Consider the following 27,570-nt stretch of genomic DNA (forward strand, 5'->3'; position numbering starts at 1 on the left):
GTTTACTAACAAAGATGATTAAAGAGTCAACATTTGAAGAACATTTTATGTATTTAAAGACATACGCAAACAAAGGATGGACGGAATGCTGAATAAATCATACATTCACCCCCAGTCAAGAGATCTGGGTTAAATCCATTGTTCTTTTGCTCACCATGCCAGCCCAGTTTAGACCCAGCCATATGCAAATCAGCCAAGACCCAGTGCTTTGTGGTAAATAAATAAATAATACCTCTATTTTTGAATGGATAAATGAATAACAGATAGCTCAATAAATAAGAGTCAAGATTCGAGGTAGTAGGAGTTTGCAGGTTTAATACAGCATAAAGGACAGGAACAGGACAACCTGCACAGGAATAGGATGACAGGGCCCGGCAGCTGCCGGGGCTGGATCTGGGATGAGCGCGCTAACTTTAATAACAGTACACAAGCATATATACTAAAACAGTTGCATTACAGTGAATACAATAGGCGGAGCAGTGGGTGTGGTCAATAGCAGTCGCGAAAGATAAGGGTGAAAGTGGGTGTAACAAGGCGTATACATAGACATGTGATGTAAACGTAACAGAATATGTCATAAATGGGGCGGAAACATGGAGGGGGCTACCTAAGGAGCCGGGACCTCTAACCTAATGGTGCGCGCAAACTGACAATGACGTGTTACTAGGAGAAGCTGGGGGCTATGAACTCTGTGCTAGGAGCAGAGACTGAAGTCTGGAGAGTCAGGGCGACATGTGCCTAAACAATATCTAGTATCTGATGTTTAGGGAACATGTTGATAGAATCCAAAAGTTATCGGGGTAAAGGCTAACAGACTCTAAGACTGATGCATGCATTATTCTACATGTAGTGCGTGTTGAGGAATATTAAATGACCATAAATACAGTATTTCTCTTACATGGAGACGTAAAGGCTAGACGATGACGGAAACTATTGATGCAATTCAGTAGCTTAGGAATGCAGAGAAGGAGGGCTGGACTGATAACTAGAATCATAACATACTCTTGGCAGACTGGAGGCAGAGCCAGGCCGAGCCGGGCACTGTGAGGCAGGAAGTAAGTGAAGGGTCGAGGATACAGGTGGGGGCTGTATCGCTCCTCAGCGAGGGTTCAGGAGACAGAAGCTGAATCTGGTGTCCGGGCCCATTTGAGGCCTAGAAAACGGGGACTTTACAATGAAATAACGTGCACACTGAGAAACGTGGCAACGTAACTTTACATAGGCCTAATATTCGTAGTATTCACGAGAACTGGAAACTGGCATACTAGAGATGGACACAACTGTAATTGCGTCTTTAATCGAACATGGGGGATACATATGCATATTAATCATGCACACATAACATAAGATGGAGGACACGTAGGGACACAGAACATGGCAAAATTTACTTTTCCACATTCCCTCCTTGTCACTACGTTTCCATCAGGAAACATCAATATTCATGATACCATCTATCATTTCATACAGTATCATTTGCTCGTCTCGAATTTTCTTGGAACGGGATTTAGAACGGGACTTGGGACTAGGAATACAAGAGGTAGCACAAATGCCGCAAATCGCAGGGCCACATTGTAAACAGAGGCAGCAACTGAATATGATCGCTACTGCAATACCCAGAAATGACAATACTTTCCATCCCCAGGCGGAAATTATATTCCAGAACCAACCGGACCATGTCCAGGTGCCTGGATTTTGGTGTAACATATGGGCAATTTTATGGAGTCTGGTTATAGCTGAATAAACAGACGGCGCGTTATTAGGAATGAAAATGCAGCAACTAGATCCGATGACTCTACAGGCCCCGCCCCTATCGGCCAGTATGACGTCAAGGACGAGACGATTCTGGAGCACGACAATTCTCATAAAGGATTGTTCTTCGGTTAAGTTACTTAGAGCAGAAGTAGTCTCAATCACTACTGCTTCAAGGGTTCTCGTTAATCTGCGTATCAGTTTACTATTCACGACAGTACCTAAATAGGGGAAGACACCTTTATTGATATCTATGTATTGTTCTAGAGCAGTTTCAGTATAATCGACAATCGGGAGATCTCTCTTGTGTCTAGTATGTACTAGGTGGGAATTCCTATGATAGTCAGGTGGGGCTAGAAAAACTGGTGGCAGTAGGAAGGCAATGTAACAGGTTCCCTCCCAATCGAGGGGCAGACGAACATATGCGGTCTGACCACAAACAAAATAAGAATGACGTGAAGCTTTGAAAATAGATTTCCTACTGTCACTATACTTGACAGTAGTCGTACAATCACTATGGCCTAAATGTACGGAACCATTATTTCGGACACATAATTCACCTTTGACTGGTAGTACTGACATAGCAGGTAAGTCGGGAGTAGAATCAGACTGAACATTCAGGACCATAAAATTCGAAGAATAATTACCCAAATTATAAACTTCATTCTCTAGATCTAACCCTGTTCTGTGGGGAAGACCTTGCTTGCCTGGGAAACATGTACTATTAAGAAAAGACATATCTGTTGAGGATGACGTTAACGTGGACCATGCTCCACACGAACCATTATGTGAAAATGGATAAGGAAAGAGTGGCAGAACTCCCTTCGGGGTCTGGAAAGGGGGGAGTCGACCACACACCCAACAATTAGTGGCATTGCTGGTCTGGTGTGAATAATGTAACATGCGGATAAAGGAATTATTACACATAGCAAGACGATAAGAGAGTTCATGAGGAGGCAGATCACTAAACGTATGCTCTACTGTAGCAATAGAAGACGTATTTACATGAGGAGCTGGAAAATACAAATAAAATGCATAACCTGTGCAGGTAAACATAAGGCTGAAAAACAATATGAAACTTAGAAAAACGATACATCGGATTGAGTTTTGACTAACTCTCTCACTATGGGGGTCTATTTTATACATGTCAGAAACCGGTCTAACCATTTCACCTAGGGGAGGACTTAGACAATCAAACTGGCTGACTTATTTTACTAGACCTTAATTTCTTCTTATACTCCTGCTGCGGAGTTTTCTCTAACAGGGAGGGATTCGTATCATAGTCTTTTGCGGGACAGTCCTTAAGAATAGTACTTTGGCAGTCTTTCAAATCCTCGGAAATGTTCTTGGTAACAGACTTCAATCCAAAAAATCTTTTCACATGTGACAAATGGACCCAGCCCTTCCTGCCTTCCAGCTTGACGGCAGTACGGGTGGCCAGGAGGACCTGTTTGGGTTCTTTCCAGCGAGGCTCCAGCGGACTTGAACGATCAAAGTTCCTCACAAGAACCATGCATCCGGGAACGATTTCATGCGGTGCCACCTCGGTATTGTCTGGAAAGGCGGCGGCAACCTGTGAACGACAAGAGTGTAGGGCAGACATCAAGGAAGCTAGGTAATCTGTCAGCATATTACTTGAAACATCGGTAATACTTCGGGGTCTAGGTGTACCCCACATGTTAGGGGGGCGGCCGAATACGACCTCGTACGGGGACAGACCTGATCTGGAATGTGCGACCATGCGCATATAAAACAAAGCAACTGGCAGAGCTACTAGCCAGTCTACACCTTTCTCTTTACATACTTTTGCAATTCGAATTTTCAGGGTCTGATTATGTCTCTCTACGAGACCGGCTGCTTCAGGATGGCGTACACAATGGAACTTCCACTGGTACCCTAACAACAGGGAAATGTGTTTCATAAGCTCGGATGAGAATGGTTGGCCGTTATCAGAATATACGACTCTAGGGAGTCCGTAGCGGGGGAAGAATTCACGAACCAACTGCTTGGCAGTGGTCGTGGCTGTGTAATCTGGGACTGGATATGCCTCTGTCCACCTGGACAAAGCGCATACAACTACGAGGACATACTTGAAACCTCGACATCGCTCCATCTGAATATAATCCATTTGGAGGACTTCAAAAGGGTGGTCAGGGGGCTGGAATCCACCTTGTTCCACCGGGACACTTTTACCTGGATTAAACTGGCAACATATCATACAGGTACGGACTTTCTGCTTGGCTGCAGCTCGTAAATGCTTGTTGAACCAAATGTTCTGGGTACTATCTAACATAGCTTTTTCTCCTAAATGTGCTGGACTATGTGCGGTATTGATAATGACTTGAACCATAGAATCGGGGAGAAACCATGTGGCTTTACCCTTCGTTACCCATCCCTGATCTGTCTGGACCCCCCCTTGTTCGGACCATTTCTTGATTTCATCTGGAGTAGCATGTAACTGGATATCTATGACATCTTGAGTGGGGTCCTTAACTGTCATACAGGTAGTCAGATCTGGAGTGTGTGTCGGTGTCTTATTAACTGGAATGTCTGGTGTCTGAGCTGTAAGCTTGGCTGTGCGATCTGCTAGATCATTACCTTGGGAAATAGTGTCAGTAACTTTCGTATGTGCTTTGCACTTCATGATAGCAATAGATGTCGGTAAGTGTATGGCATCTAACAGAGCTTGAATAAGGAGACCATGCTGAATCTTGGTTCCATGAGAAGTCATGAAATCTCTCTCCTGCCAGAGCACTCCGAAGTCGTGTACGACTCCAAATGCGTAACGTGAATCTGTGTAAACATTAACTTTCAGGTTCTTAGCGTGTATGCAGGCTTGAGTCAGAGCAACTAGCTCTGCTGCTTGAGCAGACAGGGTGTCAATACGGTGTGTTTCTATAACTTCAGTGTCTGTAGTCACTGCATACGCGGCTACTAATTCTCCTGTACTTGTTCTCATACATGAACCATCCACATAAAGTGTCAGGTCGGGATCTGGTAATGGAATGTCTGTCAGATCTTGTCTTGGCTTTGTCATAATGTTAACTACTTCCACACAGTCGTGTGTGGCAGAATTTGAATTAACTGATGGTAACAGTGTTGCAGGATTTAGAACGTTGCAGCGTCTGATTTCTATGTGTGGCTGGAACAGTGTCAATTCATAACCTGTTAAACGTGCAATTGTCAAGTGCTGAGTCTGTGTTCGGTTTAAAAGAACTTCCACAGAGTGTGGAACTTGTACTGTCAAGGAATGCCCTAATACTATGGAATCACTTTGTCTGATAGCTATAGCTGTGGCTGCAACTGACATGAGGCACGCAGGCAGAGCCTGGGCTACAGGATCTAGTGTGCTCGAAAAATAAGCACAGGGCTTGTATTGTCCTGCTTGATCTTGTGTGAGAACAGATAATGCTGTACCTTCACGTTCAGTGACGAAAAGTGTAAAAGGCTTACTGTAGTTCGGTGTAGCTAGAACTGGAGCTTGGCATAGAGCTTTCTTTAACTCATTGAAACTAAGTGTATGTTCAGATGTCCAAGGGAGGACAGTCGATACGGCTGCCTCCTGTGTCGTTAACTGTATCAGTGGCTTGGCTAGAAATGCATACTGAGGAATCCATTGTCTGCAGTAAGAAGTGAGGCCGATAAAAGCACGTACCTCCTTCTGGGTCTTGGGCTGAGGAAGACTCGCTATTAACTGGATACGGTCTGGTGTCAACTGCCTACCCCTCTTGGACAGCAAGTGGCCTAAATAGATCACTTGCTGGACACAGAATTGAAGCTTAGAAGGGGACACCTTGTGCCCCATCTCGGCAAGGAAATACAAGACTGTAAGGGATGCTCGCTCGCAAGCACGTTCAGAACGGGCTGTGATCAGTAGATCATCGACATACTGGAGCAGGGCAGTGTCAGTTGGCATGTGAATGTTGTCTAGTTGTCTCTTAAGTGCTTGACTGTAAATACTAGGACTTTCTGTGAAACCTTGAGGAGCTCGTGTGAACTTATAGCTTCTTCCATTTAAACAAAATCCGAAAAGAAACTGGCTGTCTGGATGAATGGGGACACTGAAAAACGCGTTCTTGAGGTCTATGACTGTAAAAAATGTGGCTTCAGAATCAATGGCTGTCAATAGGGATGAAATATCTGGGACAACTGGGTATTGGGGAATAACACATTTATTGAGTTCTCGAAGGTCAATCACTAATCGATATACTGGGGGTGCATTTGGATCAGTACGTTTCATGACTGGAATGATCGGAGAATTACATACATTGGAGTCAGTTTCTACAACTACTCCTTGAGCCATGAGCTCGTCAATGATATTGGATAAGGCTGCTACAGCCTCAGGTGGCAATCTGTACTGTCTGATTCGTGGCAGGACTACACCTGGCTTGAGAGTCACACGATGGGGTGTGATTTGCATATAACCAACATCAGTTGGACCTTGCGCCCATAGATGCTGCGGAACATTGGACAATCTCGGATCAAAATCTCGTAATACATAGTGACCCTTGAAGTCACGTAGGAACAATCGTATTCCCTCTGGGGAGCAGCAAATAACTGCACCTAATTCTTTCAGTGTTTTAATACCTAACAGATTTTCTGGACATGACTTCGTAAGTAACAGATCAGTAGTGCGGGACAATGGACCTACTCCTAGAATAACTGGCTTAGATATCTCGTTTACAATAGGCTTTCCTGAAAAACCAAGGGAAACATTTCTAGAGCCTGAGAGCGGAGCCCCTGGAACTTCGGCGTGACTGATAGTCGTCCTACTTGCCCCTGTATCAATCAAAAACTTTCTGTCTTTCCCTAGTACTTGACTATGAACATAGGGACCCTCTTGATCTACAGGTATCTCGATGAGAGGCAAGCCTACCTCCCTCTCTAGGCTGTTTCATGAATATGGCTGATACTCTGGATACTCGGACTGTGCATACTGGTACATCTGCTGTGTAACATGCTGTGTTGCAGCAATAGGCTGCGGTGCTGGAACTGTCTGTTGTGCATTCTGTGGCTGAGAAGTCTGTGAAACTTGTTCTTGTCTAGGCGGACGTGGTCTTTCTTTAGTTTTACCAGTAGCTATATTATGTTTCAGAACTGCACACTCGTTTATATAGTGACCTGGCTGTTTACAATAATTGCAGGTCCCTTTAACGGGAACTGCAGGATGACTGGCTTGATTCGGACCCCTCTTCTGACTGTCTTGAGGAACAGATTGTGCAACTAGTACTTTCATTTTCGTGTCTTTCATACGTTTTCTTTCATGATCTTGCTCTTCTCTGATTCTATTCTGGTGGTATTGAAGCATCTGTAACATCTGAGACGGAGTATTAGCTTGCCATGTACTTTCGACTTTTAAAACTCGATTCTTAACTTGTGGACTTGAATTCTCGACTAATTTAGTAACAAAGAGATGAGGGTATGACTCGCTACTTGTCTTGAGGCCACTGTTAATAATAAAACATTTCTCAAATCTAGAATAAAAATCACTAGTGTCTTCGTCTTGTTTCTGTTTACAGGCTGAGATTGCATCCCAGTCTTCCTTTTTAGTGGCTAATAACCTTGGCAAAACTTGTATTAACAGTTCTGGTAATTCTTTACATTTCTCTCCTAGACCGGTACCTGGTACTCGTATCTTATCTTCAGCTTCGAGAACTGCCCAATCGATCTTTTTCTCTCCCACCTCCCATTCTTTTTCCTTGAGTTTCTCGTATACCCCTGCGGGCAACAGGACCTTTAACATTTTAATAATATCTGGATACGTGTATTCTCCCATACGGAGCATGTCTTTTAATTCTCGGTGGAACCCTGCTGGATCTTTGTCGTGACAAGGAATTAATTTCTTCATCTCTAAGAGTTCCATCTTTGTAATCGGGGTGTAAACAAACACTCGTTGCATTTCACCATCTGTTGTCCTGACTGGGTGTACTTCTCGTAACGGGTTCTGTCTATCTATGTAAAAGGGTTTACTTTCTGGGAGTGAGACATGAACAAAATGCGGGTTCAAGAACGTTCTATATTTGTGACGCTGTTCTAGGATGACACTAATTAAATCGGTACCTAGACCTTTCCACCTATACTGGAGTAATTCGTTCAGGACATCATGTAACGGACCCGGATCAGAATGTTGACCCTCATACAGAGTAATGAGGTGCTGGATCATATACATACCCACCAGTCGTTGCTCGGCTGGGGGCAATTTCAGAAACATTTCTGGATTAAATTATTGATTGATTTTGGAATTCTACCATTGTATTATTGTTTAGGACTCTTATTGCATTTGATAAAATGGATTACTGGCCAGCCTAAGGGCCCAGTATTGCATGCTGTTTCTAGGACATTTGGTCTAGGTTTATTCATTTATATAGTATTGGGCTAGGGTGGAGCACTCTCTACAGCATGCACACAAAGTTTGTTTTATATACAATTAAGCATTGATATTAAATATTTTGAGTACATTGTTTGTGTATCAGAAAACTGAGTGCATCACAACCATCCCTTTAACACAAGGATGTGTAACATGTTGTGTTTTCACTTTTGTCTGCACCAAGACATGTAGCCTGCAATGGCAGTCCAGCATGTGCTTGGGTAGGGGTCCCTTAGGGTGGCAAAATGTGTACTGTAGCCCTTAGGGGCTTTCTTTTTGGATTTCAGGACCTAAGTAGCAGGGTACCATTTACTAGGGACTTACAGTGGATACTAAAGATTTTGCTGATTGGGGGAAACTTGTACAGTATTGCGAGAGCCCTCTGGCACTGGGAAACTGGTTAGCAGGAACCCAGTCTAAATCACATAATTTACCAGGCAAAAAGGGAAGGTTACTATGTCAAAAAGAGACACGTTCCTACACATACGATGCTGGTAATTTTAATAGGAATTTGTATACATTTCTAGTTTTTATTGAATTTGTGGTGCCATATGCTGCTGGTAATTTTGACAGGTATATGTATCAATTTCCAGTTTTGTAGTTAATTTTAATGTTATGATACATTTGTGTATGCTTTTATGGCTACATATAGGGAATTTCATTGATAGACTCAGTTGGCGCAAAGATGTGACCACCTCAGGTGAAGTCACTGTTTTAATCTATTGCAAAATTCCACTACATTATTTTAGTACATTTGTAAATTCTCTTCTAGCCCTGGTGAAGTCTTAGGGTGACAACACATTTAATGGAACACATGTTGAATGGAATGTTTACTAACAAAGATGATTAAAGAGTCAACATTTGAAGAACATTTTATGTATTTAAAGACATACGCAAACAAAGGATGGACGGAATGCTGAATAAATCATACATTCACCCCCAGTCAAGAGATCTGGGTTAAATCCATTGTTCTTTTGCTCACCATGCCAGCCCAGTTTAGACCCAGCCATATGCAAATCAGCCAAGACCCAGTGCTTCATGGGAACATTCCAGACGAACTGCCAAGCCAGATCCTCCCTGGACTGGAAACAAGCATCCTGGGACTGGTGTCTGGGTGTTACCCTTCATCAGCCAGGCTAGCTTGAATCCAGTGGCACAGTGAGCAAGGGACCCACGTCTGGGCATACCCATCCCACTCAGGGTGAAAATTGCTACGCAAACGAATGATGGAGGGAATGCCTAATAAATCATACATTCACCCCAGTCAAGTGATCTGGGTTAAATCCATTGTTCTTTTGCTCACCATGCCACCCCAGTTTAGACCCAGCCATATGAAAATCAGTCTTGACCCTGTGCCTCAAGGGAACAGTCCAGACGAACTGACAACCCAGGTCCTCCCTAGACTGGAAACAAGCATCCTGGGACCGGTTTCTGGGTATTACCCTTCATCAGCCAGGCTAGCTTGAATCCAGTGGCACAGGGAGCAAAGGATCCATGTCTAGGCATACCCATCCCACTCCGGGTGAAAAGTCCTATGAAAACAAATGAATGACGGAGTGCTGAATAAATCATACATTCACCCCCAGCCAAGACATCTGGATTAAATCCATTGTTCTTTTGCTCACCATGCCACCCCAGTTTAGACCCAGCCATATGCAAATCAGTCTTGACCCTGGAAACAAGCATCCTGGGACCGGTTTCTGGGTATTACCTTTCATCAGCCAGGCTAGCTTGAATCCAGTGGCACAGTGAGCAAGGGACCCACGTCTGGGCATACCCATCCCACTCAGGGTGAAAATTGCTACGCAAACAAATGATGGACGGAATGCTGAATAAATCATACATTCACCCCCAGTCAAGAGATATGGGTAAATCCATTATTTTTTTGCTCACTATGCCACCCCAGATTAGACCCAGCCATATGCAAATCAGTCTTGACCCTGTGCCTCGTAGATACAGTCCAGAAAAACTGCCAATCCAGGTCCTCCCTGAACGGAAAGCAATCACCCTGGGACCGGTTTCTGGGTATTACCCTTCATCAGCCAGCTAAGCTTGAAACCAGTGGCACAGTGATCAAGGGACCCACGTCTGGGAATACCAATCTCATCTCATTCACAACACTCATTTCATTTATATTTGTTTTGTGGGTAAATATCTACGTAATATTTTTGTAGCACATGGTGCTTCATCTTGGAGACCCTTTAGGTTGAGGGGCTCCTCAAATGTTAGCACCCTATAAATGAATTGTATATTTTTGAATTTAGATTCATAGAATTTCTTGAATGGGAGGAGATTGTCCCATGACATGCTTTGCATTCCAATTGTTAGGGCTTGCATTAGCTAAGACCTTTTGATTTTACACAACTAATAAGTATATTATACTTACTTAAAGGGATTTTAGCCACCACTGTTCATCTATTGGTCTGCTGTTGTGTCGTTCACATTTTGCTTCCACTCACTACAGCGTACAGCATGGGGCAATAGGTCATCATAGTGGTCAGTCACTTCACTTTGACTGACTGCATTTTGCTCTTACAATGAGCACATCTGCATACACGGTAGTTCCCTTCAGTGCCAGGTTTTTGGTTTTACTTTCCAATTACTCTAGTGTTGCCTTAGAGTTTAGAGCCTCAGGTGAAAGCAGGACACTTTATACCAGATGTGAGCACAGGCCACACTCCACGCTTTATAAATTCCTATCTCATACCAATGCTGTAGTAAATTCCCTTTTGAGTGTCCTTTGTATATCTGACTGCTAGTATTTCACAGTGTCCACTTGAAACTGTTCTTTATTAAGTGGCCCTCTTATTACTCTGCATGCAGTACACAAACCAAAAGCTTCAGTATTATACATGTGAATTCATAAGCAGACACATTTTCAGATCACGTTTATTCTGGACTCAATTTCACCAATAGTTCTGTAATAAACTTTGCCCATGAAGAATACCAGAATGTTTAATTTGTATCACTTGTAACACTGTTTTTATATTTATTTCATTTTTTCTATCCTTCTTTCTTTCCTATTGTCTTTCCTTCTTACCTGCTTTCTTACTCTCTTTCCTCCTTCAGTTCCTTCTTTGCTTCTTTTAATGCACTTTCTTCTTTCTTTCTTTCTCTTTCTTTCTCTTTCTTTTCTTTTCTTCCCTTCCCTTTTCTTTTTCTTTCTTTCTTTTTCTTTACTTCATTCCTTCAGCTTTCCTTCTCTTTCTTTTTTCTTTCTTTCTGTGTTTCATTTATTCTTTCATTTCCTTTTCTTTCTTTGTTTCTTTTTGTGTGTTTCTTTTTTGGTTGTTTGTTTTTCTTTCTTTGTTTCTTTCATTCTTCCTTTCCTTCGTACTTTCTGTTTTCTTCTTTCTCTCTTTCTTACTTTTGTTTTCTTTCTTTCCCTTTCTTTTCTTCTTTCTTTTCTTTATGTTCCTTCTTTCTTTTGTATGTCTTACCTTCTTCTTCTGTTCTTTCTTTCATTCTTTCTTTCTTCTTTCCTTCTCTATTTCCTTTTCTTTCTCTCTTCCCTCCCTTCCTTCTTTTTGTGTTTCTATCCTTTTTCCTTCTTTCTTTCCTTCTTGCTTCCATGCCTTCTTTTTGTCTTTTGTGCCTTCTTTCCTTTTTTGCCTTCTTTCTATCCTTTCTTTGTTTTGCCTTGTTTCCATTCGTTCTTTCTTCTTTCTCCATTTCTTACTTAAAGGCAAGAGGCTGGCACCCAATGGCAGAACAACTGGCTTTTTTAGGTCTGTGTTAGGCAAGACCTTTTGATTTTACTAAAATTATGTGTATGACATAGTTACTTGTAGGAGGTTTCAGTCACACTTCATCCATTTGTATGTGGTTGTGTGTGACAAGGGGGACCCGGACTCGGGCCCTCCGGGCCTACCTGTTAATGTCTCCCCTCTTTTTGCACAGCACACGGACTCCTGGAAGACGCAAGACGACGTGACGTATGACCCCGGAATGCACGAAAAGGACCCGTGTTTCTTTAATTGGGCGGAGCTGGAACCGGAACCCGCCCCCCCACTCAGGTAAATCCCAGCCCCAACTCGGCTCAGGTGTGTGTTACACCCGGAGGTGGAGAAGGAGAGTGGTGGCGAGAGGACGGAGCGGACTGGAGGTCGAGGAAAGAGGAAGATCGGTGGAGAGAGGACGGAGCGGAGTGGAGGACGAGGAGAGAGGAAGATCGGTGGACGGAGGAGACGAGCCAGGAAGAGCAAAGGACGGAGGAGGCGAGAGAAGATCCGAGGACTGAGGAGGCGAGCAAGGGTGAGCGGAGGACGGAGACATCGAGGGAAGAAGAGCGGAGCCCGGAAGGAGCAGGAGGTGGAGACCGAGACTACAACGACAAGCCAGGAGGCCACCGAGAAGGCGCATCGCCCAGCCACACTTCCCGAGAAGTGTGGCTAGAGCAGGTACGGTCACGTTTCACGGGTTGGGCGGGACGGAGGTGGAGTAAACCGCCCTGAGGAACAATCGGCACACCTAGCACTAAACACCCCCCCCCTCACTTACCGACACTTGGACAGGGTTTCGTAATCAGCACGTGTGTGTGTCCTCATTTCCCCCCCCCTATCGACCAGCTAGACAGCGCCTGGCTAACGCTGGTTTCTTTTTCTTCCTGTCGGTTGCTGAATCATCGTGGACAACGGCGGAAGAACGGCCTACAACTCCCAGAAGACACCGGGAGCGGCAACTGGGAACCGCGAGATCCACAGCGGAGGAGACCGACGACCCCCTCCCATTCTACCGCCTACCAGTTCAGAAGAGGCGTCTGTACAAAACAATAAAACCCGCTTTACCTAGATCCCCGTTGTCTGTGAGCCTCTTTGAAAACACATGCGAAGGGTCACATTGTGCCAGTGACGTTTTTCTCCAACACACTTGAAGATTCAGCATGAGGCAACGCGTCAGCCCACTTTAGCCACTGGCTGACTTCAATATGAGCTACGGCATGCTTCCCTTTCACAAGCAGCATATCCACACACAAAGTAGTTCTCTTCTGTGCCAGGAAGTACTATGGTACTGTATGCTTTGTTAAAACCAAAAAAAAAATTTGCCTGTAGTCAATGTTTTCTTTTTAGATTGACAAATGCCGGGCAGCTTCCCAAGCAATAAAGTTTTGCCAAAACCATGACAAAATAAAAATTGCCAAAAGTCTGACGGACAACGTCAGACCTACTGGCTTTGCCAATGCTTGTTTTATGTTAGTTGTCAATATTATATCACATCTGCTGACCTCTCATTTTGCGTCAGATTAAAATTTATCAAATTAGATATTTGGGGAAATCCATCTGGAAACGACAATCAATTTCCGGGGGTTCTAAAAGCATTGAACATTATTCTTTTCAGTATTAAAGATGATTAAGTGGTTGATGAAGGTATTGGTACCATCACTGACAGTCCACGTGGCTGAACAAACGAACGGCCATGCCCAAAGTGTGCTGCACGCGTGGTATGCCGCCTTCATGTCACTCATACCCACAGCCAGCTCCTTTGTGCATCCTCCATCACACCCTCCATGGCTGACCCCACACCCTGCTGTCCATGGCCAAGGCCATGTCTACCCCTGCGTACTTCAGCACTCACGGGACATGGATTAGCTCCAACAGAGCCTATGGCCGGACTGCAGGGACCGCACTTAATTCTGACAAGAGTTTAAACAAAGAGACGGTATTACAGAAGAAACGGGAGACCAGACAGAAAAACATGATGTTATTGCAGGGCATGTGTTTTAGAGGATTTTTGGACTTTTCTAAAGGGAAGGGGGTATTTGTTTTCCATAAACTCATGAGGGTTTGCAGTTTGCAGTGCTTAATTTGTAAAAAAAAAAGAAGTGCAGGTGCTGAAAATGTTGCCAAGGAGGCCACCGCTCACCTCTTCCTCTGGTGAGCCCCACTTTCAACACTCGCTGCCTCAGTCTCTATCTTCTCACCTTGATCTGTTGTCTGTCCCCTAAGTCTTTGCTCTAAGAGTCTATCCTCTCACCTCTCTAATTGTTTTCTATCACCTTTGTCACACCCTGTATTTCTGATTTGCCCTCTATTCATTTTAGCCCTGCCCTCTTTTCTCTTCACTTGTATCAATGCTCTGCTCTCTCTCCCCTCGATCTTGGCTTTTTACTGTCACTCTCTAGCAGTGATTAGCTGTGTCTCCATTTAATCATTTGCCTCCTTTTTTTCTCTGTCCTGTCCTCCACATCCATTCATTCTATCTTCTCTCTTCTTAATGCTCTCTTCTTCACATCATGGCTGCTTTCTCTTTGTATCTGATTTGCTCTCCTCATTTTCTTCTACTTTGCTCCGTTTTATCTCTCATCTCCCTCATTGTTTCTTCTCCTCTTTACTCTTGCCGTCTCTCATCTCTAACGCTGCTTCTGCCTCTGACCCCAGTCATCAGCGTATACATGTCCCTGCTATTTTGAACTCTGCATTTTCCTGTCCCAAGCAGTAATGCTGTCAATGCCGGTAAGTATGGCTGTAGTGCCTACTGGACTCACTCACGCTCAGCAATTAGCATGCTGGGGTGCAGCGCACAGATTCTACTGGTGACGCCATGGCGCACAAAAGTGGTGTTGGGCCACAGCCCCATTGTGCATATTGTGGATAGCAGCAATGCAGGGCTGCCGGATATGCTACTCTGGCTACGCAACAAGTGGAAAGTCCACACTTACTCTAATTTATACTTCCTCAAGAGCCCTCACTCCCAAGTTCCAAATGCGCTCTTTTAGCTTCCTTGCCTCAACTCCGTCATGAGCCAGCCCCAAGCTACAATTATCCAATGGGAGGTTTAGGCTCAAGCAGTGGCAGGATGCAGCAGACTAGGGGAATATAATGCAAGCCATAGTTTGTCGATTACTTCTTGGATTTGTGATCAGCGTGATGATACACAATCATGCCTGCCTGGACAGGCATATGCCAGCCTGCCTATGAACATTTACCAGCCAGTCACCATGCAATGTATGTTATTCTTTTTATTTTGAATTGAACAATTAATATTGAGACCACCACCTGCAGGTTCAGAAATTGTAGCCCCGGCCCTGTGAAAGAAGTGCAGGTGCTAAGCACCTGAAAGCACCTGCTCAAATTAAGCACTGGCAGTTTGTCGCTGAGATGACGTGACTGCGATGGAGCAGGCTTTCTGCCTAGGAATAGATGCTGAGGGCTCCAAATACGTCACTGATGAACAGAACCATCATCATGTGGAAACAGCAAATAGAGTTCCACCTGGACATGTAAAATGGCGGCTGTGTTTCATGCATGCTTTATAAAGCCTTGCTTCATGGCATCCTTGTGATATTCCTTCGCTTCATTCTCTCACCCCAACACTTAAAAGTTGTATGACGACAAGCTGACAAGTACGTTGAATGACAATAGCTTATTTTTTTTTAATCACTGGAACCTCTCAATCAGTCATTAAAAAATATACAAGCTGAATTTCTTTAGTGTGTTCCTCTGTCTCCCCATGGTTATGGCCTACTTTGTTCAACTGGAAAATTCAGTAAAAACTAATTAAACTATACGTACAATTTTTCCTGTAAACTGTCTTAATGTGGCATATGTAGTCACTAGAAATATGTATATAATCTTATTTGGTGAAGACATGACAAACTGCGTGTCGCTGCCCGTGGTAGAATCCTGACCACTGCTCAGCGTCACGATTCTGAACACGTCATGGGCACAGAAGAGGGACCTGCTAACAGTTAATATAATTGAGGAACTCAATGGATTTTCGAATGAATATTTATTCGAGAAGCTGTTTTTCTTTTAAGGAAAAATAATTTGCATGAGTCTATTTGTTTCACAATAAAGTTACAAATATAAATAAATAATCCTCCTATTTACAGGAACATGCAAACATATTAAGATGGTTAACATACACAAAGAATGAACTATTTATTATATACATATAATACAAAAACCTGTAAAATGTACAGATAAAGCACAGAAGAAGGCCTATTTCGTCTCCTTGTAGAACATATATTCACATATTATCCAGGGAGGACGAATAGCTTTGGAGACTGCCGGTACAGTAGCTTCTAGGCATCTGAAACATTTCTTAAAATATAGTTTGTTCTTTCTGTTTATGCCGACTTTTTCCCTTTTGACTTCTTTTTGGCGTTTCTTGAAGAACTATAATGATAAAAGAAACTTGTTATTTTTCCCATTCATTCTTTCACTGCTGTTTCTACAAGTGTGCACGTTATAAATATACTATTACTCCAAGCTCGATCGTCGTGCGTTTCGAGCGGCTATTTTGACAACTAGAATCTTATCAATCAGGAAACCCGTATGTGCAGCCTGTGTACTTTTCTCACATATGATATTGTCGTTTATTGTCACGTCCTCGAGGGGTGCAATTCATCTGGCAGAACCCCCCAGGAGATTCTTGACTCAGATTATTCTGTCATGCACAAAGACCAAGATAACAGAAGGGCCCGAATGAAAAACTAGCGCTGGGAAGAAAGACTGATTCTGAACTGTCTGAGAATATTGAAACCATGGCTAGGAAAGGATTGACAGCAAAGTGTAGATTTATCCACGACTGAGTGGCTCATCCCTGAGGTAAATCTAGAGACACTCTCTGCTTTTTGAAATCCTATTTCTTCTGCACATTTTTCCAGATTTTCGCACTTTTTAAGGATGGGTATGTATAAATCACCACCCAGCCATATAGGGTCTAAAGGGGAGATTTACAAAAAAGTCGACAACACAGCGCAGCTTCCTGTGAGGCTGCGAAGCGTTATGCGACAGGGAGGGAGCAGAAGAGCGCCATATTTTCAGAGCAATGGCTTTCTCCTCCCCTTTCCCTTGCGCCAGCGCTGATTTCAGCTACCATGCGCCACGCACACACCTAGGGTGAACAGCAAAACACACAAGATGATGGATGGAATGTTGCACAATGGCTAAACACACGCACACACCTTAGCGCCATAGCATTAGGGTGTGTGCATGAATCTAGAATGGGTTTTGTAAAGGATGATTACCCTTCCTGTACAAAATTCGATGCCCAGACATGATGCAAAGCTTTTCCCCCTTTATATGTGTGCTGCACAGTGCAGCACTCATGCAAAGTCAGAAAAGCAGAGAGAAATGAATGCTTTTCTTCTGTTAGCGCCTCCTTTGAAGGGGCATTAACTTTTGGTGCAAAACCATGTCTGTAAATCTTTGTGAACATGGTTTTGTGCCGTAAAACATGGGTGGTTGCATGGGAACGCCCAGGTACCACCCATGTAACCCTCTCCCCTTGGCGTTAAGTATGACAAAGCAGTGCTTTGTGCTGCTTTGTGCTACTTTGACGGTAATCTCCAGCGCCAAAAAAGTTTCGAGCTGGAAAGTAAATAGCAAAAGAAACATTTTGTGCTGGTTAGAGTCACTTTTGTGACGCTAACCCAGCGCAAAATGCTTGTAAATCGCCCCCAAAGTGTTTTACATTAATGGGGGTGCTGCACACGATACAAGAGTCACAATGGCATAGTGTTACTCAGCTGTGTCACATTTCACACACATTTGCAGTTTAAAGCACAAGGCGATTAAGTGATCTTCCCAGAGTTAGCATCGGCACTTCAGGGCATATTTAACAAAATGCGATGCAGCCCAGTGCAGCAAGCCACCTTGCTGTACTGCGTGACAGGGTAATGTGCTGGGTTTAACATAAAACGGCACATTCCTGTTTTTTTCTAGTTCTGGCACAAAATGTGCTGCCTAGTGCCAACGCAGGCAGTGTGTAAACAAGATTGTTTTTGTGCCGAAAGGGGTACCTTACTGCACAAAAACAATCATGAGAGTCATTTTCCTCCTTCTATGTGTGCTGCAGAATGGCATAGCATCTGATGTCTACCAAGGGCTGAATTACACATTTTCATTGTTTATGCCGGGCGCACCTAATAAAAGGTGCGCCCGAGGGAAACTATGAAAATGCGTCCTATTACAGTGAATGCGCTGCCCCAGGGCAGCCACCAGGGCTCGAGTCGGGGTACCACGCGGGTGGACGGCGCCCCCCCACTTATTTTACCGGGTGGACGCCGTCCCCCTGCCAAACAGCTGGACTTCACTCTTTGGACTCTCTGGGACGAGATCGGAGCGCACCTTTCATGACGTCACTTCCGGTCGTGACGTCACTTCCGGTGACAGTGTCCCCCCACTTCTCTTTTTAGGACTCGTGCCCTGGCAGCCACAAACCCACGCTGCCCTGGGGGAAGCACATTCATGTGGAAAACATTGAGCGGGTACTTGCAGTCGCATCTGTGTTTTCCCTGTGACATTCCCTTGCAGGCAGGTCAGTGACTGCACCCGCCTGCAGGGGAATGTCAGGGAGATCCGTAGGACCCCCTTTCCTCCACACCAGAGGGCAGCTCTCAGGGGGCGCACTCACAGTGCCCCACCTAGAAGGTGGCGCACTGTGTGTGCGTCCCCCTGAGAGCTTCTTTACCTCTGTGCCTATGCCTGTAATATGGCGCGGGCGCAGAGGCAAAGGAATTCCCTCGTTTGCATAGGGCACGCCCCTACGCAAATAAAAGAACACCCTCTGAAGATAGCGCTGGTGCTTAACCCCTTGGGCGCTCACGACGAACATCATGAGGCACAGTGGCGCTGTGCTCATGATGAGCTGAGCTTGTCATAACGGCCGTGGAACGCCCACGCGGGGATAATTCCCCTGCTGTGCTGGGCGTTCTATTAAACGGGCGTGGTCATGACGAGCACACAGTCCCCCTCACCCCCGCATCGCGGGAGAATTAGCCCCGCGGCAAAGGGGTTAAAGTGCACCAGCGCTATCTGTATTAATGAAGGGGATGCACAATCATCTGCGCCCCCTTCTGTAATACCCAAGTGCCCCGGGGGTGCACAAAGCAGGCATAAACACCTGTTGCGCCCCCGGGGTACTTACTGTAATACATCCCAGTATTGGTGAATCTGCAAATGCTTCGGAATCCATGGGAGGATGCCTGGGAACGCCCACGCTCCACTCATGGAATGCTTACCAGGGCAGAGTAACACAACGCAGCGATTTGTGCTGCGTTGTATTACTCTGGATTTATCAAGCCACTCGGGGCCACGCAAAGTAGCTTTGCGTGGCTTGATAAATCATTTAACGGTTGTGCCACTTTAGCACCCGGTTGCGTGGTGCAAAAGGCCCTAGTCCCCAGGTTCCAATGCCAGCAGCTCAAACATGAGGCCACATCTCCCTCCTTGAACTACCCTATGATATTCCACTGCAAACTGTCCAGGTGAGACTTCAGTACATATTCACGAGGTCCTTTCATTTTGAACATGTTTAATTTATCACAACAGAGATAAAACCTTCATGTCCAGATGAAAGCATCTTTCATGAGACACTCTTAAAGGCATGAAAGTCACATGTAGCCATCAACATGGCGTGTTTGAAACCTTCTTAACACCTTCTATGCTAGGCACGTGCTCGTGTGCGCATGACGAGCTGAGATCGTCATGAGCCGTGGAACGCTCACACGCGGGGATTATTCCCCTGCTGTGCTGAGCGTTCCACAGAAACGGGTGTGGTCATGACGAGCTCAGCTCGTCATGAGCACACGAGCACTGTGCCTCATGACGAGCTGAGCTTGTCAGGACCACGGGGGCGCTGTGCGTGCCCCCCGCCCCCCAGCACAGCGGAGTAATTACCCCCGCTGCGAAGGGGTTAAGAAAGCCTCACAAACGGGTCTAAGGGGCGCAATGGCACCCGTCTCCAGAGACTCCATAGGGAAATTAAACCGAAAGTGAAGACTGGGGTCCTTCGCCCCACCAAGCATATGTAATTTATGATAGAAAATACATTTCAGTTTCAACTTTATTTCTGTTCTCTGGACCATAAAAGAAAGTTAAAATACTGTACACCAAAAAAATTGATTACATTGTCAAATATCCTGATGGTTCAATAAAACAATTAAAAACCATGAGACAAAGGAAAATAAACCAGTTTCAAGCAGGATTTCGCTTCTATAGCATTCTTAAATGAGATAGGCACTGCACTGAGCCACAATGCCCCTGCGTAGATGGCTTAGAGGGAACATTACATGCAGGACACATGTCAGAACAAATCTTACTTCTTTCTTGCCCTGCACCGTCAGCTCCATAAGACCCAGCAGAATCGGACACATTCTGTGGTTGCTCCCTTGGGGCTGTGCCCACATACTGTGTAACTCAAGTGTGCATCAGAATCAGTGCAGCACTAAAATATGAGTGTCGTGTCTAGGCGCTGCAAGAATATGTACATTTTGTAGCCGAGACGAAAAATGTAAGGAGAACTCACCTGACATCACATATGGACCATACAAATATTACCAGAAGTAAAGTGAAAACAGTAAAAGCGTTCAGCACCTATTACTCAAGGTGCAAACAGGCGCTAGCGGATTCTTCAAGTCCCTGCAATGCACAGGGGGGACTTGTGAAAAACTTTGTAATCAATGAATTTGTGACACTTTTTACCCACAGTCAGAGTGTCAGTGTCATGTATTGTGTTGCAGGCGTGGTATTGTAAGTTTTTAAGGGTCCTCACAGCCACCAAGGGTTAGGGGTACTGATGCTATGGAGTACCTCTGCAAACCCTGGTACTTAGTAAAACAATGATCATGTGACAAGAATCCAGAGAAACAAGTGAAGGAAACAAGGGAAGGAGAGGGTAGCTGGAATACTGGCATTGGCTTTGCTGAAAAGAAAGCTCTCGGGGGCACGAGGTGCTAAGGAACCAAGAGAGATTGTCTCTGACTGCAGAAGACCAGCAAGTCTCCAACAGGCCACTGTCTCCTGAGAAAAATACTGCCCGTTTGTTTAAGATTTTACAAAAGTCTGGTCATGATTCTAAAAACGTTCTATAAAATGGTGTGTATTCATTTTTAGCGTGGCCCTTCAGACTTTGTTTAATTTCATTATCAGTCAGAGATCATTAAGGCATCTCTGGAACACATTTTAAGGTGTTTTCTACGTATATTAACTATTAAAAGTATGTGCTGATAAGGGAACATTACCAGCTTTAAGTGGTTTCCCTAATTTTTGTAACGGCTGGGAGATTGGCTGGGAGATTAAAAAACTGGTCATGCCAGGGAAAAGACGGTCAGATGGCAACCATATGTGAAGGCGCTGTGTAGAAAAGAAAAAGATGGGATACATCTGTACAAAAATAATGAAGAAAATAAAAAGGTTGGATACATCTGCTCAAAAGGGACACGAGGGAAGGAAGCGAGAAAAACAAAGGTGCACATGGATGGAAAAGGGTTAAGTGGGTGCATGCCTAATACACAGGCGCGGTTCGTCCATTGGGGCGTGGGGGCATAGCCCCCCCTGCCCGATGCCGCCCGCAGCTCCCTCATAACAATCATGTCAATGAATCAACATGACGTCAGACCGCCGGGCGGGCGTCATGTTGATTCATTGAGATCATACAGGCGGCAACACAAGTACGCATGCGTGGGGAAGGAGGGTGAAATTTTTACCCGTGCCCACGCATGCGCACTTGTGTTTTTGCGGCGTTGCGCATGCCCATCAGAAGCCCTAAAGGGCGTGCTGCGGGCGAGAGGGTACCTGTGCCCCTGGCGCCAGGATTGGCCAGGGGCGCTGTGAGCCTGTGACGTGTGGGGAGCAGAGCCCAGAGGTGGCGCGGACCGGGACCGGCAGCAAGGTAAGAGTGTGTGTTTTTAGTGCATTACTCCAGTCGTCTCGTCTCTTCCTCTACCACGTCCCATATTTGTTACCCTCTCAGTTCAACACATCTCCCTTATTTCTTAGCTTTTTTCTCACTCGTCTTTATTATTCTGTTTTTAAAGCTCCGTGCCGCTCTTCCTCTCTGCCACCTGTCTCCCCCCGCCCCGTTACTGCTCCACGCCGCTCTGAACCTGCTTGCTACTCTCTCTCTGACTATGCCTCAGCTTCTAGCTGACACTCTTCCGTCTCAATCTCTCTTTTTCTTAAAAATTTCAAAATGTTAACAAACTGTAGAGGCGGAATAGCATGATATATGCATTTATTATTGCATGCATGTTGGTGTATGTTTGTATGTGAATTTGTATAGTACATACCTAGGGCTTACAGGGTGGCAAATACATGGGCGGTAGAAGGTTTCCAGCATAAAAAGGTAGGGGTGATGTAATATGTAAACTGGCACATCCTTCAACATCGATCCTAAAGGCTTGTTAGAGTCCATAATTTATTTTTATCTGGTCATAAAAATACATGAATGATGGATGGATGCAGGGTGGGTGCATTAATGATTGTTCGGTGGATGGGTGCATGGATGGATGCATGCATGATGGGTGGATGGATGCATGAATGATGGATGCATGATGGATGGGTGGGTGGATGGGTGGATGCATGAATGAATGATGTATGGATGCAGGATGGGTGGATGCATGGTGGATGGATGGATGCATGAATGATGTATGGATGGATGGATGCACGGATGCATGCATGATGGGTGGATGCATGATGGATGGATGGGTGGATGGATGAATGGGTGGGTGCATGAATTTATTTATTTATTTATTTGTGTATTTTGTAAAGCGCAACAGCTGCCCCAATGGGGCGTCCCGGCGCTGATAAATCATGGAACTTAGAGGCTAGGCACCAATGGGGCATTATATGGGGAAGAGATGTGTTTTCAGGGACTTTCGGAATGCTAATTCAGTTTGACAGGCTCGTAATGCAACCGGGAGGTTATTCCAACACCGAGTGGCACAGACCTCGAATGTTTTCCCTCCGGCGCGAGTACGTTTAAATCTAGGGGTTTCCAGCAGAAGTAGGGAATTTGAGCGTAATGTCCTGGTGTTGACATACGGTCTCAGAGTGCTTTTCAGATGGGCCGAGCCTTTGCCCTTGGAGGCCCGGAAAGCCAGGGTCATGGCCTTAAAAATACATCTCTTGGAAATGGGGAGCCAGTGGAGTTTACGGAGGTGTGGGGAGATGTGATGTCTGGCAGGAATTCTCTCCACCAGCCGAGCAGCAGCATTCTGGACAGTCTGTAACTTGTGGCATAGGCCTGCTGTGATGCCAAGATATAGTGCGTTGGCGTAGTCCAGGTGAGATATTATCAGGGCTTGTACCACAGTCTTACGGCAGTCCATCGGCAGGTAGTTGATGAGCCGTCTAATTGTCTTGATCTTAGCAAAACAGGATGCTGCTACTGTTTGAACCTGGGCGTTGAAACTGAGATGATTATCCCAGCGCACTCCCAGGTTTCTCACCGAGTCTTTAGGCGTGGGGGCATGGCTGAGATCATCCGGCCACCATAAATTAGAATCAAGAGGGGATGATGAGTTAAAAAACAAAATCTCTGTCTTTCCAGCGTTGAGTCGGAGGGAATTGGAGTCCATCCAGCTAGAGATGTCTCTTAGACAGTTTTTCAATGGGTCGAAGGCAGAGGCAGTGGGGGTATCAAAGGTGAAGAGTAACTGAATGTCGTCAGCGTAGGAGGTGGATTTAATCCCAGTTTGCGCAATCAGTTTAGCCAAGGGGGAAAAGTAAACATTGAACAAGAGCGGGCTCAGGGAGGAGCCCTGTGGAACTCCCCATTTAAGTGGTCTAGCGGTGGAGGTGTAGGGAGGGGTGTATACCTGCTGAGTACGGTCACCCAGGTAGGAAGAGAGCCATCTCAACACTGTACCGCCAATACCCAGGTCTCCCAGCCTTCTCAGCAGGATCTTATGAGAGACGGTGTCAAATGCTGCTGAGAGATCCAGCAGCACTAACACCGCCCTCGACCCTCGATCCAGCGTCCATCTCACCGAGTCAGCCATTTCAACAAGGCCCGACTCCGTGCTGTGGCCCGATCGAAAGCCGTGCTGAGAGTCGTGCAGGAGCCCATGGGATTCAATATAGTTGGCAATGAATGAATGATGTATGGATGCAGAATGGGTGGGTGGATGCATGAATGATGTATGGATGGATGCATGGATGCATGCATGATGGGTGGATGCATGATGGATGGGTGGGTGGATGCATGAATGAACGATGTATGGATGCAGGGTGGGTGGGTGGATGGATGGGTGGATGCATGAATGATGTATGGATGGATGCAAGGTGGTTCGGGCTCGCTCGCTGCGCTCGATCGCTGCGGTGCAATATGCAAATTAGTTTACGCCTCACCACTTTCAAATGTCACCAGCCGCCCCTGCTAATACACCCTTCGCCCTCACTCCCTGTGTTTGATTGTGGACAAGCTGTCATGCACCCACCTCTTCTGGTGGAAGAGCCCCCATACAAAACCGTCCATAGGAACAGATTTGGACGCACTCACCCTTCTACCAGCAGAGGTCACCGAAATATCAGAGCACTGTAAACCGCGAGGGCTGGCAGACCCACTGACAAATATTTGTGTACATATAGGCAGGGCTTCAAGTGGGCCGGGTCCTGCCGGTGCTCAGCAACGGTAGTCCTAAAAAGCGAGTCCTAAAACGGCTCTTTATCGGGCTCTCTGTTTTTTGCCCTGCCATCAGGGTGAAAAATAAATCTTCATTCTGCAGCAGCGCCACCCTTCAATGTCTGTGACGTAACTTCAAAGAGACTTATGGTTCTTGCACAGTCTCATCATTTCAGAACGGAAACATTTTCAATATTTTAGACACCGAAGCCATAGTTGTTGCTTATTTATATTATTCAACTAAGCCGTTGACAATGCCAACAGTCCTGACTTGTTGAAAGTGTAATGTTACTTGTTGTGTTATATATCTGGCTGCAATGACCAGAAGAAGCAAAATACTAGTCGGGAGGAACACTATGCTAAGTACAGATTTTTAGTTTATGTGTGTTTAAGCCACGCCCTTAATTACATTGACACGCCCCTTTAGAGCCCCCCAAACAGTTTTTTTCATCAGACCTAAACCCCTGCATATAGGCCGCAAGTGTTGTTAAAGTACATTCTTTCCATGAGGTTAATCATTGTAAACAGCCAATCAGTAAAGGGTGAGCAGTCAGCAGTACTGTGAGAACGTCGCCATGTTGTTGAAAATGCCCCAAAGACAGAGTCATACCCACCTTTTCTTCATAGTCTGGACCAGCTTCTGTACTTTCTTCGAGTTCCAGTCCAGGCATCTTTTCTCTTGCCCCTTTTTCAAGATGGCGCTGAAAAAGAAGAACAGAACAAGAGCGTTGCTTGCGGTGCCCACTGTTTTCGAGCTGTGCCCTCTGCAGTGCGGCACTAACCCGCAGAGCTGCCGACTCTGTTTGTTGCACAAACAGTAGCGCGACTCCCTTGTGTTTCTAAATAGCCTTCAAAGAGCATCATGACAGTTCCCATTATATCATATTCAGGGCCACTGGAATCATGCGGCTGGGGAGCACCGAATTATGAAACACATTTGATAAAATTATGCGGCAGGAAAAGGCAAATTATGCGGCACCATTTTGGATAGAATTATGTCATCATTTTGTGATTTTAAGTAAAGGTGTATAGCTAAGTCAGTCAATCAATGACATGAAAAGTTCTAGGTCTGTCAGTTGTATTAATATGTGTATTAACATTGTGTGATATCAAACTCCAATTATAAAATATATTTTGTATTTAAAAGTATAGACAAAAAGACATTGACATTTTGATACATAAATAAAATGAATTAGAAAGTGAATACTTTTGTGTGACAATATTGATCTATGAAAAAAACAGTAGTATATACTGTGTGGAGTGTTAATACAACTGACAGACCTAGAACTTTTCATGTCATTAATTGACTGACTTAGCTATAGACCTTTACTTACAGTGACATTTTTCCCTATGTATAGCTAGTCTTTGAGATATATAGGGGTCCTCTTTTGTCAAATATAATAATTTTGTGATTTTTACACAGGGTAATACTCTATGCAAATATTTCACATCAGCAGTATCAGTTGAACGAACAAATACAGAATTAAGCAGCTGAAAGATGACCATTACACAGCAATTGATGGATTGTGTAGCAATTGGGGCAAATTCACAAATAGGCGAAAAAAGCTATGGCTGCACAAACACACCGTTCCAGTGGCCCTGGCTATATAAAGGGTAGCCGGGCGCCGAATTGAGCTAAAAGCCCGCCTTTGAATACATCTTGTGATCTATAGCTCAAGCGAGCAGTGAGTATGTATTATAGCCCAAACACAGCTCAGAAATATACAGCGGCAGTCAACGCACCATGTTTCGGACGCACTGTCTGCAGCACAATGAATTGCAGAGAAAACCCCATTACACATGGTCAGCGACTAGCTGCCGCCCCCCCCCCAATCCGGCACCCAACACCAAGGAACGTGGACACGAGACGTGTTTACTCTTTGGAAGGCGGGCGCTAGTCGCCCGGCCGTATTTATTAAAGTATGAAATTAAAAAAGGGTTTTAATTGCATAATCAACAATGAGATACAAAAATCAGCAGGACATTCAGTTATACAATCGTTATCAACAAGTTTGAGAGCCTGACCTTAACAAAACTCTAATACAAGTTTGTTCCTAGCTTAACTAAACATCCTATCTTGATTTTTGTACATTTCTGGCCATATGGCAGGGTCACTACCGGTGTCAGGTCCTACAAAGCGGCGCCTTCCCCTTAGAAGTGCGCATGCGCAGTGTTACCCCGGGAATTGCCCGGTCTACGCCCCAAACTCCATTTACCCACTAAAGGAGGGCCCTTACTCTGCGCCGATGGCGTCATGAGTCCACGCGCGCGGGGTGGCTACCAGCCTAAGGAAAGCGTGAACTACTCCTACCCGCGCTCCTTTGCATATTACCTTGCCCCTGGAGTACTGGGAGTGGCCCGCAGGCTCCTCCCCCTGGGCGGGAACCTCCATAGGATGATGCCCGCCCCCTCAGACCTCAAATATGTGCTCACCGATAATGACCTTACCGCATGCCCCATACCTAATAAATACGACGACCTATGGAAAAAAGTCTAAAGGACAACTACACTGGCTAATAAAGAACAGTATCCACGCATAGCTAAAGGGGAAAAAAAAAAAAAAAAAAAAAAGGCCTAACGACACATGGCATAAATTACAATTCGGTTCACGCATGTTGCTCACAGTCACAATAACTACGTATATCTACAAAGGGAAAAAAGGCCTAAAGACACACATCATCAAATATAGTTCACTTCACACATCATTTTTCTACAAAGGGAAAAAAGTCCTGACAACAGATCACAAAATACCACAACAACCTACTCTCTCCCGCGGTCTATACCTATGAAACTTACCATTAGACCGGACATAATGCTGCTTAAACTTTGTACCAAGGGATGGTGGGTGGGAAACAAAGAAGCCCCGAACGCGGGGCACGACGTTCAGCGAGGGAGCGTCCAGGGACAAGGGAGTCTCCTGGGCGCTCCCTACCTCTTATTCCCGAGGGGCCGGGTGGCCCCTCCTCTCGCCCGCCCCCCCTGACCCGGAACCAGTCCATTGATTCCGGGTCAGGAGGGGCGCCGGCCAATCGGCGGTGGGCCGCGCCCCCAGGGCACGCCCCCACCGTCGAAGGACCCGAAGGGGAGAAGGGGTGAGGCGGTCG

The 27,570-nt window shown here is 45.3% G+C and overlaps 1 protein-coding gene across 1 annotated transcript in view; it reads right to left on the minus strand.

The window, feature by feature from the left end:
* Positions 1–15,971: 15,971 nt before the first annotated feature.
* The window catches only part of LOC144819819 (C-X-C motif chemokine 10-like), a 38,419-nt gene continuing 26,820 nt past the window's right edge, over positions 15,972–27,570 (minus strand). The window contains exons 3-4 of the mRNA XM_078677547.1: positions 25,081–25,167; positions 15,972–16,233 (exon numbers count right to left, since the gene is read on the minus strand). Coding sequence (XP_078533673.1) covers positions 16,185–16,233; positions 25,081–25,167 — 136 coding nt within the window. The 3' untranslated portion in view covers positions 15,972–16,184. The remainder of the gene's footprint in view (positions 16,234–25,080; positions 25,168–27,570) is intronic.

This window comes from Lissotriton helveticus, chromosome 2_1 (assembly GCF_964261635.1).
Source record: "Lissotriton helveticus chromosome 2_1, aLisHel1.1, whole genome shotgun sequence".
In the NCBI taxonomy this organism is placed as follows: domain Eukaryota; kingdom Metazoa; phylum Chordata; class Amphibia; order Caudata; family Salamandridae; genus Lissotriton; species Lissotriton helveticus.